The following is a 14,126-nucleotide window of genomic DNA, read 5'->3' as shown; positions in this document are numbered from 1 at the left end:
TAGATGGATTTTATATTTTGTTTTAAACAAACCCATCAACCTAGGTATATTTACCAAATCACTCGGAAGGAGGTTAAACTAGCCTACAGCAATTCTGGTCAGATATATCAACCAAACACAATGCTGTGGTAGAAGCATGGGGCGGCAATCAGGTGGTTTGGGTGAAAAACCACAAAATTACTGCCGGCAAAATTGGTTTTGACAAAGGCTACAAGCTAAAGTGTTTGCTGGACAGCATTGTTTAAGCTGATCTGACACAAATACCGATGTTTATATTTTAATTAAAACTCTTTCATAAATACATTTTTCTTCCCGGAAGAAATTTTTAATTTAAAAAATTTTATTATTTTACACAGTGCTTTCATGTATTTTATTTTTAAAAAATGTCAAAAATATACTTTTAGATTTTCAAAGCAGTTTTTAACGACTAAGTATTATCACACTGAGTTTTATGGTGTTGACCAATTGTATCCAGTTTTGGTATTTAGAAATATTGTTAAGTTTACTCACATTGAAAACTATTTATGTGATAAAGTGGTAAAGTGACAGGTGTTTTAAGTGGTATTACAAATAGGTAATACCATTGACTTTTAGATATTGAAGTGGAAAGTCCATCTATATCGACCAGCTGTCACCAATTTTTCGTTAAAAATAAAGAAGGAAGCGAATGAGCTAGTCACATTGGGCTAGTGTCTAAAGTTATATTTTCTAACTTGATTTGGTTAGGGAGATATTTGTCGTAACAAAAAAATGTGTAACTTCATCCTATTAGTTCAACTTGGTTAAAAATTCCCCATATGCGATTGAAATCCGTAATTGACAATCTGTTGGTGGCTCACTTCAACTACGTCGAGTTTGATTTAAAAACTGGGATAACTTTAACGTTTCAATGAGTTTATTTCTATCAATAGTCGAAGGTAATACCTAAAGTAAAATATAGATTTACAGACAGAGCCAATAGCTTCTTGGAATCGTTAATATTTATGAGGCAGTAAATGTGCTCCTAAAACAGCTGTGTTAGCTCGTGGGTAGTTTCAGAATGCTATGTATACAATCACTGTCTATTTTGGACAGATCAAATGTTGTTTAAACATTTTCAAATAAATTATTTATGTTAAAAATAATTGCCTAAAAGAAAACACCCATTCATATTGCATGTGAAGAATATTTAATTAATGAGACAACTTACATAAATTTAATCATAGATGTACAAATAATTGTATTTTTCCACAAGATCGTGCTTTTTAAGAATTGCTCAACTCTACCTTATTTTATAATTACAAATTACTTTACTACATATATTTTTATAACTTAAAATATTTGTTGCAGCGGCAAACGTTCTGTTGAGCGAGATGGGAGATGTAAAGTTGGCAGACTTTGGAGTCGCCGGACAGCTGACAAACACCACAAGCAAACGGAACACCTTCGTAGGAACACCTTTCTGGATGGCGCCAGAGGTCATCAAGCAAAGCGCTTATGACTCCAAGGTAATAAATATCTGTTAGTTTAAATTCATTAAAAACAACGTTGCAAACAACATATTTTGTGAAATTGTGGATTTTTAAAGGACAACAAAGCGAATGACATTCTTTACTGCATGAGATATTTTGTTTGTAAATATATACAGGCTGGCAGGATTTACAATCGATTGAATGTGCGGGAAACTGGCTGTGTTGGTATTGGGGCGGCCAGAAGGTTTTTTGCGTTTTCTGAATATATTAAATCTTAACATTGTTTGTTATCAAGGTTGCCTTGTATTATCACTGAAACTTCACAAACCCAGTGTGATCTAAGGACCTCTACACCATTTACATGGGTTAGGTTCAAAGTCTAAAGTATCTGGCCTCAGATGTCTACAGTTTTTTATAAATGCCAGGTAACCAGGAATTAGACCAGAAACTAAAACATTAGAAATTTTCCTTAAAGTTTACATATGTACTTTACAATAACTACTAACAATAACATTGAAATCCTCTAATTTCACTTGAAGAAAATGTATTACTTTTTTTTAAAATTCACACTGTTGAAGAGTTGACTGACGGACTAGTAATCTGGTAGCATTACAAGTTTCGGTCTTAATAACAATTAGCGCTAGGTCCAAATGGCAAAGGCGATGCAATCATTGAAGCTACAAGCTCACAAATAACACTGGTTAAGAGTTCCGTGTATTTTTAAGAAAGGCAAACGGTTGAGTTTTTGGGTGCTGACTTACTGAGACTTAAGTTTATTTCAGAAATATCAAATCCAAGTTGTATAGTTTAACTAATCCAGTTTTGTTTGACAGGCTGACATCTGGTCACTAGGAATCACTGCTATAGAGTTGGCTAAGGGAGAACCTCCCAACTCTGAGCTGCATCCTATGAGGGTGTTGTTCCTCATACCAAAAAACAACCCTCCTCAGTTGACTGGCAACTATACCAAACAGTTCAAAGAGTTTGTTGAAGCTTGTCTAAACAAGGATCCCGAGAATGTAAGCAGTATTAGTTTGTTATATGAAGCAATTTATGTATGAATGTACTTTATATTTTGTTATCACTTTCTTAGTTTAAGTTTTGCCCAGATGTTACAGCAGGCGGATAAAATATTTGTCATCTGATGCTAGGCTCAACAATTTATTATTTATTATGTATGATTAACCTTTTAACTGGTCACACTACTTGAAAAAGTGACCAGTTTACATTTCTCAACAATTATTATGATTGTAAAATGTTTTGTAATATGGGAAATAAATTCATTTATTAATTTATTCTTTAATATAAGTAGGAAGAAATCGTCTGGTCTAATGTCTGGATCACGGGATTATTGCCTTGGCGGAGCTCAGATTCAAAATTGTGAATGTACCGATGGCCTTTAGTCGTTTAGTCGCCTTTAGCAATTACAGTTTAACCCTGCTAATCCGTCTTCTACGGAACTGGTACCTTGGCTGGATCAGTGAAAAGTTTGGATTATCCTAGGAGCAGTTGCTTAGGATTTTGCTGCAATCGCAGGAGACGAAATTGACGATTTTGAAGATATTAAAGAGTTTGATGAGATTGCAGATAACAACGATAAAGTTTCCGTGAATGTGGGAGACAATGATGATATCTTTGCCAGTTCGCAAGATGTTAAATATTTTGCCGCGATCGCCAAAGAAAAAATATGTGATAATGATTTTTATTCCATGACTATGAGATTTGTCTAGGATTTTTCCACGATTGGGGAAGAGGATGATAATGTTTCTATTACAGCAGATTTCCTAGATTTTGCTGTGATTCTAGGAAATAGTGATAAGTTTTCCGTGATTATGTTTCCGTTACTACTGAGCATGCTCCAGGTTTTGCCACAATCACAGAAAACAATGATGAAGTTCGGGGATAACCTTCAGTTGCGATTGTGTGAGATGGTGAAGTCACCAAGTCCGAGGTCGGATTAGCCCCTGGGGGGGGGGGGGGCTTACTGTAGATAATTCTGTGATCCATTGGTTTGAATTTAAGACTCCACCTATCAAGCAAAAATGTAAGGTTTCTTAGATGTGATACCATTCTCAAACAACTGATAGTATGGTAACACAGACTATTTTAAAAAAGATCTGTTTAAATCAATAGTTACTGCTATATGACCTACAATGCTCTTGGTTTTTTACTGAGATTCAGTTACATTTCAAGTTGTTTCATGTAAGTGGAGGAATATATTCAGTTCTGTGCAAAATCAACTCTGTAACAACAATGCAAATATTCTTAGGATGCCAAAAGTGCATGTTGGTTATAAGGCGCTAGTCAGAAGTGACACAGTTCACTAAAATTTGAATATTATCTTGATGTGTTCAATATTTTGTAAGTTTCTCCTTTAAAATGGTAGGTGCTTCAGAATTGTGAGTGTTTTAGTCAGAGCACTTTCATTTCATGCTACACAAAACTTAATAACTGTATAAAAATTAGTTACTGATATATTTAAAACAATTAAAATGTGTTTTCAGTTTTCCTTTATCAAAACAATGTTTTTTCCTAAAGATTTCAATAACATAGCCCTATATCAATTTAAGTTGTACCGGTGCATGTTTGTTAATTTCTAATAACACTTGTCCTTCATGGTCTTTATGGATCTTCCTGTTGCTTTGTTTTCAGAGGCCCACAGCAAAAGAATTGCTCAAGTTTCCCTTCATTAGGAAAGCAAAGAAAAATTCTTATTTAATAGACCTTATAGATAGGTATAAGAAATGGAAGTCGTCAAGAAGTGAAGAGAGTGAAACGGAATCCGAGAATTCAGATTCGTAAGTATCTCCTTTATTTTATTAAATTTTGAACATGAAACCTCGTCTTAAAAGTTAAAATTCACAATGCAAGCTTTAGCTGCACATGTTACAAAATCTGGTTGTGATTTTGAAAGGAATCTTAAGAATTTTTAGTTGATAATGTATGTCTTCTGTTCTTAATGGATTTCTTCTAACTTTCAAATAACATCTTCAATATTAATAAACAATAGCATTTTTGTGCTACATGTCAAGTTAAATACAGTCCAGTCATTTTAGGGGAAAATACCCGTCCGTCTACCTGAAAATAATTCCCTAAACAGTGAAAATTTGCACATGTGTAGTACTAGTACCCAATAACATCATAAAACAAATAAACATTCATTCATGCTGTGATACGACCACCACCTTGGAAAATGGCAGCCGATTTTCACTTTTTTTACCAGATATCGCAAACCTTTGGAAATACAAAATTTTTTAAATGTACTGCGATTAGGTTAACTACAGAATAAACTGTGTCCCCAATAACTGTTAGTAACTAACATGCTGATTAAAGTGTATTGTAATGTATAAACAATACCCCCACCGCCGCAGCAAACCTGCAGACTAAGCAAATTTCCATTTGTCTGATTGGATTTCCAATTAAATCTACATTAAGTTATTTTCGAAGATGGTGGCCGTAGCACAGCATGCATCAATGTTTATTTTTTATATGTTGTTACTGGATGCTGTTGGTACTACACAAATGCAAAGTTTCCCCGTTTAGGGAAAAATTTCCACCTAAAGCCCTAAAATGACTTGACTAATAGGTAACTATAGATGCTTTGTTAAGTCAGCACTGTTGGTTTGCGCAGTGAGGAGTCAGGCAAGCCAGACAGTGACATGGAAGAGCCGTCGTGGATCATGACGGTGAAGGGTCCTCACGGAGTCAAGAGTCCAGTGTCTGAGCCGTTAGAGAACCACGTCGTCCCGGTCAAGAAAGTGTCTCAGAACGGCTCGGGACCTCAGACTCCCAGCAAGACTATCATACAGGAGAACCACTTCCGCAACCGCCAACCTGACAAAACACCCTCGGTGAGTCATAACAACCAACTTAGTACGTGAGTAGATGTCAATACGTAAAGGGGTCTTTTTGCAGTTGACCTTTTAAATGTGGATTGATTGCCACTCAGGTTAACTTCCTCTGCCCAGGAAGAATAGAGCAATGTTTATTCAGCGTATATTTTAAAATTGGTTAGATTAACTTTACCGATATTTTTTTAGGAATCTAGAGATATAGGTACATTCCCTTATATTGTAAAAAAATTGTGTTTGCGCAGGTTTTGTCATGTTCCTGACTAATTTAAGTAAATTTTAGAACCTAATTGTTTATAATTAACGTGTAAGTTAAGTTATTGGAGTAATATGACGTGTGTATAACTTTTGATCAGTTCTGCTCTTTTATTTTTCCAATGCAAGCTGTACAACACTACACAACTGATGGAATTTTTGTGGTAATATTTTTTTAAAACCCCATTTTACATTGATTCTTAGGTGGTGGACCAAATCATCAGTTACTTTCTGGACAGCCATCATAGTTTTCTTTATCCTTCATATGTGTCCTGATGAAATTTTCCTTTATGCACATGTTTCAATACTTGGAAGAAGTCTTTGTTTCACCAATCATGTTTTGTTACTGTACAAAACAGTTCTAAAACCAATTTGGACTTATGGTATTCAGCTTTGGGGATCAGCAAGTACCTCAAACATTGAAATTATTCAACGTTACCAATCAAAATTATTACGTAAAATTGTCAACGCTCCTTGGTTTGTTACCAACAGAACACTTCACAATGATCTTCAAATTCGAACAGTCAAAGAAGAAATTACAAAATCTAGTGAAAAATACATTATAAAATTGGAAAATCATTCAAATCATCTTGCACTTAATTTATTGGACAATCACAACACCATTTACAGACTGAAGCGACATACGATATTGGACCTACCATTCAGATTCGGCTAAGTCTTATCAAAATTCTCTTTGTTAGCTAGTGTTGACAGTGGTCAATCACTAGCTCATGTTCTTCAAGTTATTTTTGTATTATTTATATCATTTGCTTTGTAAATTAAATAAAGTAAAAAAAAAAAAAAAAAACAATCGTGTTTGAAAGTCTAAGACACCCATGAAGGGTTGATACTGTATTGTTGTAAATATAAAGATGACATATTGTGTAGGGGAGACCGTTGTCAGCCGCACCATCACCTCCTAGTACTCAGCTACCTGAGAAAAGAAGCAAGGACTCTGACACACCTCAGCTGGAGAAGAAACAACCTAGACCCAGGTCTGAGGTCAAGATATCCTCTACGCCTCGGTCACCCTGCCTCGCTCAACTCATCTACCCTCTCATCTCAGAGGTGAGTTTATGTTATATCAGGGTTGCCACCAGCCATGAAAACCTTGAAAAGCTTGAATTATGCATGAATTCTTGTGACCATGAAAAAAGGCATGGATTATGCATGAATTTCTCCATTGGACCATGAATTTTAAAGATCAGGATTAATTATTCAATTAGTACAATTAAATTGGTAAAATAATTTTTTTTTCATATTTAAAAACGGTTCAGAGAAACCAACACCAAGAGACTGACTACACTATCCGTGCGTAGAACGGGACCACAGCTAGTCTAGAAAAAGAATTTTTAACACAGAGTATTAAAGGTCAACAAATGAATCTTTTATAACATTTTTATTAGGGATGGACGAGATTGGATTTTTAGTTCGAGACGAGACGAGACGAGATTTTTTATTTCTCATAAAATTTTGAGACGAGATCGAGACGAGATTTCTCTTCTCATACACAACGGGAAATGCACGTTCGAAATTTTTACCTGATTTTGTAACATTGTTAGATGACTGTTTAAATACTAAAATAATGATAATAGGCAAGAATATTAATTTACAATCTTTCATTAAATAACATCAGCATAACATTTTTTATTAATCACGCCTAACTTATTAAAAATGCCTACGATTAGGAAACATGGTGATATCAGTTAGGATAGAGTTCAACTTATCCTAAAATAAAATAAATCATAAAATAAAAGCAATATTAATTTTTATAAAATAGTTACTTGTTTTGACTTTTTTTATAGTAATAAAACATTCCTCACACTGCTTACACTTAAAAAAACTTCTCAAATGTTATTAAAGTAATATTATTAAAATAATGAAAGTAATATTTACATTAAAAGAATTAAAGTAATATTTACATTAAAAGAATTAATTAAATAAGAACGCCTTCGAAAAGGAAACGCAACTACAACACGCTCCTGTATTGCGGGTATTGCATTGACTTTCTGCAGGCGTTTTTAATTTTTTTTTTTTTTTTTTTTTTTTTTTTTTTTTTTTTTATTCTCGTCTCGATAAAAATCTCGGCCAAAAAGTAATCTCGTCTCGTGTAACGAGATTAAAAATTTCCCGAAAATTTCCCGAAATTTCGAGACTTGACCATCCCTAATTTTTATAGCTTTTGCCGTTGTGTTTTATCTTATTTAAACTATTATTGATTTATGTTGCCATGGATATTAAAAATAATAAATTCATTTAAACTTTGCAAACTGTTATTTCAACTGCAGACTTTGTTAAAAGAATTGACTATATATATACCTGGTATAAACTAACGTGACATTTTTTTAACGTGATCAACCTGTAAGACACGTAATTGGAAGATATGGAATTTGAAGACATGGAGATGGAAGATATGGGATTTGAAGACATGGAGTTGGAAGGTATGGAATTTGAAGACATGGAGCTGGAAGATGTGTAATAGAAGACATGGAGTTGGAAGATGTAGAATAGAAGACATGCAGTTGGAAGATGTAGAATAGAAGACATGGAGTTGGAAGATATGGAATTTGAATACATGGATTTGGAAGATATGGAATTTTGAAGACATGGAGTTGGAAGATGTGGAATAGAAGACATGGTGATGGAAGGTGTGGAATAGAAGACATGGAGTTGGAAGATATAGAATTTGAAGACATGGATTTGGAAGATATGGAATTTGAAGATATGGAATTTGAAGACATGGAGTTGGAAGATGTGGAATAGAAGACATGGAGTTGGAAGACATGGAGTTGGAAGATATGGAATAGAAGACATAAAAAAAAATACAAATTAAAAAAAATTTAATCACCATATTATTTTATGGAGTAAATAAATGCGTTACTCATAATGATATTATGTTACGTCTCTGTACATTGTTTAGCTCATTTATAAAATTCCTAGAAATATTTTAGAATCAGGTAGGCCAGTTTATCAATGTTTCTGGAAAACTATTCCTAACTCAAAATATTCCTGTTTGGGAGTTGTTTTCCTTCAAACACTGGAAAAGGTTACATAGGGTTGCCACCATAGTGGGATGAAAAAATCTATGCAAGATTCATGGTTTTCATGGGCAGTTAAAAAAAAAAAAAAAACATGGTCGGTGCGCTCATTTTTGCTGACATAAGAAATTGTTAAAGAGGCAGTTTCTTTGCGTGTTACTATTGAATAACCTTTCCATACATGAAATTCAACTATTTTAGAGTAATTCATAACTATACATTCAAAACAAAGATGAAAAAAAAATGGGTCCAGCTATTCTATATGACACATTGGAGAAGAATTGTAAAATATCTATATATAAGTATAGGTCTAATTCAGTCTTTCCACCGGAATAAAACAAAGATCCCGCACACCTGGCCAAAAAGTCCTTTTTTATCCCTCCACATGAATGTCATAAAATATTCTTTATGTTTACTGGTTTATCTTATTACTCAACGTACTAAGATATGATTGGTTTATCCACAAAGCTATTAAAATCAGGCGTCAAGAGTCGGAAATTTTGTTTTATTGCACACCCCGTTTCAATTCCGAGCATGGTCTAAAACTTCTGTTTTTGTGATTGCCATGTCCCTTTATACATACGCAGAAGTTGGCCTACTAATGATTTTTCAAACCATATTAAGTCTTCAGAAAGACTCAGCTCACATCAGCATCTAACCTCGAATGATTTGGAATGAACTAACTAAGCAATTGTTTCTGATCGTGGAACATGTTAAATAATCATTTCCAGACAGTATTCTCTTGGTGTTGGTTTCTCTGAACCGTTTTTAAATATGAAAAAAAAAATTATTTGGCCAATTTAATTGTACTAATTGAATAATTAATCCTGATCTTTAAAATTCATGGTCCAATGGAGAAATTCATGCATAATCCATGCCTTTTTTCATGGTCACAAGAATTCATGCATAATTCAAGGTTTTCATGGCTGGTGGCAACCCTGTATATACTCAAACATAGATAGACCTAATTTGCTGCTAATTTGGTGGAAGCAACTCATGCATAATGTGTTGCATCTATATAGGGTTTTTTTTATCGACACCCACTGTGGTCTTGTGTGACGCATAAAATTACTATTGGACCTGATTATTTCTCATATGGTATTTATTTTAACAAGACAGTTTCTGTATAGAAAACTACCCAAGAGAACCTTATTATCATGGTATCATTATCATAATCAGACCAGAACAATTTTCAGGCCAAGCTCTTTAGTCAAGTTAATTATTTTATTAGAGGTGTGTGGGAGGCTTGATCATCAAGCCTAGCCAATACTGAGTAGATAGTTAAAAGGGTGATTATTATGCTATCAGCTGTTGTGATTGTTGAGTACATCTGACCTCAGCTCAGCCTTTGTAATCGTTACTAAACCGTCTATACTTTTACGATCATGCATGCCAGGCTTAAGAAATGCATGCCAGGCTTAAGAAAACAACTATTCTGACGATTATTAAATTCGTCACTTTAACAAATGTTGGATTAGAGGGTTATTTCACAATTACAGTAATAGGTGTGGTAGTAATTTGTATTATTATAGACTTTGCTATAAATCATTCTAAAGAAACACATGGACGAACTATGTGCAAAAAATTTTCGATATTTACTAGAAATTACTTTAGTTTACAATATAACCATTTAAAAATATTATAAGTACAAGCAATAGTCTAATTTGATTTATGGATGTTTAATTCTTTTTTTCTCTTTAAACTACTGGTATGGGGTTTTACTGGCAGTGCAATGCTTGTAAATAACTTATAGTCCTACAAGTGTATCATGATAATGTATCAGTCTTACTGTGGCGTTGCCTCAGTTATCATGTTTCGTAACAATATAACATTTATTCAACAGCTGCAAAGGAGGCATCAGTACACTTCGCGAGTGGACTCAGGCCACAAGACAGACGCCATCGAGGAACTGAAGAACGCTTTTGAACTGGCAGAGAGAGCGAGTCCTGGCATCAGTGATCAGTTTGTCAAGGAGATGGTGCAGAAACTGCTACCCGCTACGTCAGAACCTAGGCTCAAGAATATCATGGATAGAATCACCAGGTCAGATCCAATTAGGTGTTACACTGACAAGTGTAGCGTTGAAGTCTTTCTACATGTGCGGGTTCAAATCCCGTTCATGTGCAATCCATATTTAGCTTACTAATGTGTGGCTTGGCTAGAATGGTTACAAGTGGTTACATAAACAGTGTCCGACTTGAGTGGAAGTTGACAGCATTAAGTTCATAAAACATCACCTGTTTTGTTTCTTTTTGCATTGATATAGAGAAGACACAGATTTGAGTTTTTTGCATTTTATTTTAGTAAAAAATTGAAATTGTGTTGAAATACATTTATGATAAAATATAAAGACTTAAAAAGGCGTATAACCTCAAAAAATTATTAATTTAATTTTTTTTTCTGTCAATAGGTTAAATGAGTTAAAAGTAATCTCAATACAGTGGAACCTCGATAACAATCTTGACAATAAGTGTCATTTTTATATCCTTTAGAATTGATCTTACCCCTAATCACATGTTGATTGTAGTGATGGGGGAGCGATCTGGTATAGTGGTTAGAGCGTGGGACTCCAGTTCCTGGGGTCCCGGGTTCAAATCCCACCAAATCACCAATGGATTTTATCTAAGTGATAATGCCGTAACCCCTAGGTCTAGCCTGAAGTAATGTGAAAAACAATTCCGGGCTTGTGCCTAGCGTCCTAGGACAAAAAAATCTCATGTTGATGCACATCTCGATTAGAAGTCAACCTTGATAAGAAGTATAATTAAATAATCCCCATAATAGTCTTGTTATAGAGGTTCTACTGTAGTTCCTCAATCAACTCGATGCTCAACGTATTCTATAAAGATTCAATATGATACATTTTTCGATTTTTCAATCAATTTTGTTAGCATAAGTTTTTTTGTATAGCAGTAGTAGCCATATGAATTTGTACATGTGAAGAAAAATCCAGGTAGATGAAAAAAAAACAAGAAATAAATACTAAGTAACAAAGATCTTTCCTTTTATAAATAATCTCTCCTCTCTCTATTCTTTGTGGTTAAGATAACAAGTTATCACTGATCATAAAACATTTCTAGATTATATATAGCTATATTTTGCTGCATTTAAACTAAGGTTTAATTTTTTTCCACATAGTTACTGATATTATGATGTCATTGATGTCGCTGTACATAATCCACTAATCTTGACATTTCAGTTTGTTACCAACTCTAACAAGGATTACCAGCAAATTATTATGAGGTATTACGAGCATTAGCTACAACATGTTGCATTATATTTTTACTTGCCCTCTGTTGCAGGGATGGATCGTAGGTAGCCGCCAAGACAAAGCATCCTTCTCACGTCTACAGGCCCGATCATGCCTTGACACGGAAACGTTCGTTCTTGTACAAATGTATACAAATTGATGAGATTATACACTATACATTCTAAACACATATTGTTACATATAGCTGTATATATTTTATGTATAGTTGTATAAGCGTGCCACCCATGATTGTTGTATACAGGGTACCTATATTGTTTTTCGACGGTAAATTTCTATAGTCAGTATTTTATTTTATGAAATCATATTCCTCTACCTGTTTCCTTTTACAAATCTAACTTATTTATTTTCTTTTTCTGACCACGCTCTTTCCTATTTTTTGTTGTGTTCAATGATTTTTTTTAATTTTTGGAATTGCTTGATGTTGAATTGTTGTTAATTAATTAGGTTGTAATAATTTAAGCGGATTTTATTTCAACATAAAGAAGAGTATATAGTAATGAGATAGTTTTGTTTTATGAAAATGTTATTAAATCATTATTACATTTGCGATTATAATTTTCTGGTAATTGTTTTGAAAATATACCATTTTCTGTTTATACTGTCGTTTAAGTGATCACTCATTAATTGTCAAAATATCTTTCTGTACCTTGATAAAACATAAAATTTATCTTAGAGTGCAAATTTAGTCTAGCTAGAGATGATAAATTCATAAAATTACTTTTACCTGTTTTGTAATCAGTTCTCATATCTTTAACCTCTACTCACTTCTTTAACCTCAAAACCAGGAATATTCAGATTTCTCTCTTGCTTAACCGTCAGATTATCTAAATCATACTTTAGCCGTTTCTAGACGTCTCATGACAAACTAAGACAACAAATACTTAGTCGTAGGATTGCTGCATTCTGCTGTGTCGTTAGTGGTTTTGTAGACTCGAATCATTCAACTCTACTGCACTAACCACTGACTACTTAACCTTACTTGAATTTGAGAACTATTAGTACCAGGTTAGTTCTGTTAGTTCTGTAGTTCTACGGCCTCCAAGGCCCTTTAGTTTAAACAGGTGATATTAGTTAGCCTTAGCTCTGCATACCAAGAACAACACATTTTGTAAATTGCTTTCAGTTAGGACTTGGTTTATGTCCTTTAGCTGCTGGTGTGGTTTTTTTTATAGCTTACTTTATATTTATTCTATTTTTCTCTTACATCTGCGGTTGCTGAAGTGTTTGCAAGTTCTCAAAACACTGTTGAAAAGTTCTGAATTAAATGTTCTTATCTACATAAAACTTTGAATATGTTAAAGGATTTATTTTTTGTGGGAAGTATAATTTTAGCCACATGAGCAAGAGATATTATGTCTGATTATCAGTTCCATAACCCTAAATCATTGATTATTTCTTCATTGTGAGCAGATTTTGCTGAACAATTGAACTTAATCAATCTTCCAAGCTGGTCTTGAGAAGATTAAAAGTAGAATGACCTGTACCTGGTTTTTTTTAATTGGATGTGGAACTAAATCTATTTTATATTAAACTCTATCAACAAATTGAAGTATTATAAAAGAATTAAGGAGTCCTAGACACATAAAACCTTTAATCCAATCTATGTGATTTGATGTATGTCAGTTAATTGTTTTCTTCAGACTTGTTAGAATACTAGAAACTTTCTCAGTAATCATAACTCAGCTTCCAAATATCCTTAAAAGTATAACATTTTAATTACAATTAAGTGCTAAAAGTCAATTTCATCTTTACTCATAATTATAACCTCCATCATTTACTTAAATTCTTACTTTACTACAGTCGACTCAAAATTGAGAAGATTGTTTATATGTTTATTTTGGGGTTTTATAATACAGCAATTTCATCTGTGTTGTTCTTGACCATTTGTTTGCGGAATTGTTATCAGAATTTGTTTGTTTATTGGTTAGTTGTTAGGTTTGCTCGGCCCTGTACTTACCGACTTTTAACTTATAAATAGGCCTGGATAGCGTCTTAAGCTTGTATATAAGTGTAAATGTTCTAGGGTATATACTGTCTACTAAGTTTCGGTCTTGAAATAAGAGTGTATTTTTTTAGAAGTGTAAATAGTCGTATTGAGAGATTGGTCTATATTTTTGGTTTGGGTCGAAGTGGGTCGTCTCGTCGCAAGTGCCAAGTCGCAGGGGATCTACGTTTGTTATCTTCTCATTTCTATTGTATGTCTTCATAAAACATAAATATATCAAGTTTCTAATAAAAAAGTTATTTTAACAAGTGTACT

The 14,126-nt window shown here is 33.6% G+C and overlaps 1 protein-coding gene across 2 annotated transcripts in view; it reads left to right on the top strand.

Moving 5' to 3' along the window:
* The window catches only part of LOC129001268 (serine/threonine-protein kinase 26-like), a 164,337-nt gene extending 150,213 nt beyond the window's left edge, over window positions 1-14,124 (top strand). For both annotated transcript variants that reach the window (XM_054428510.1, XM_054428509.1), the window contains exons 4-10: window positions 1,330-1,487; window positions 2,285-2,470; window positions 4,104-4,249; window positions 5,083-5,302; window positions 6,446-6,625; window positions 10,439-10,638; window positions 11,898-14,124. In XM_054428510.1, coding sequence (XP_054284485.1) covers window positions 1,330-1,487; window positions 2,285-2,470; window positions 4,104-4,249; window positions 5,083-5,302; window positions 6,446-6,625; window positions 10,439-10,638; window positions 11,898-11,910 — 1,103 coding nt within the window. In that variant the 3' untranslated portion in view covers window positions 11,911-14,124. The remainder of the gene's footprint in view (window positions 1-1,329; window positions 1,488-2,284; window positions 2,471-4,103; window positions 4,250-5,082; window positions 5,303-6,445; window positions 6,626-10,438; window positions 10,639-11,897) is intronic.
* The last annotated feature ends 2 nt before the right edge of the window (window positions 14,125-14,126 follow it).

Source organism: Macrosteles quadrilineatus, unplaced genomic scaffold, assembly GCF_028750875.1.
Source record: "Macrosteles quadrilineatus isolate MER2022 unplaced genomic scaffold, UCM_ALF_1.0 Scaffold_8__2_contigs__length_117827958, whole genome shotgun sequence".
Taxonomy (NCBI): Eukaryota; Metazoa; Arthropoda; class Insecta; order Hemiptera; family Cicadellidae; genus Macrosteles; species Macrosteles quadrilineatus.
The sequence above is the reverse complement of the archived record's forward strand: the minus strand, read 5'-3'. Positions and strand labels throughout refer to the sequence as shown.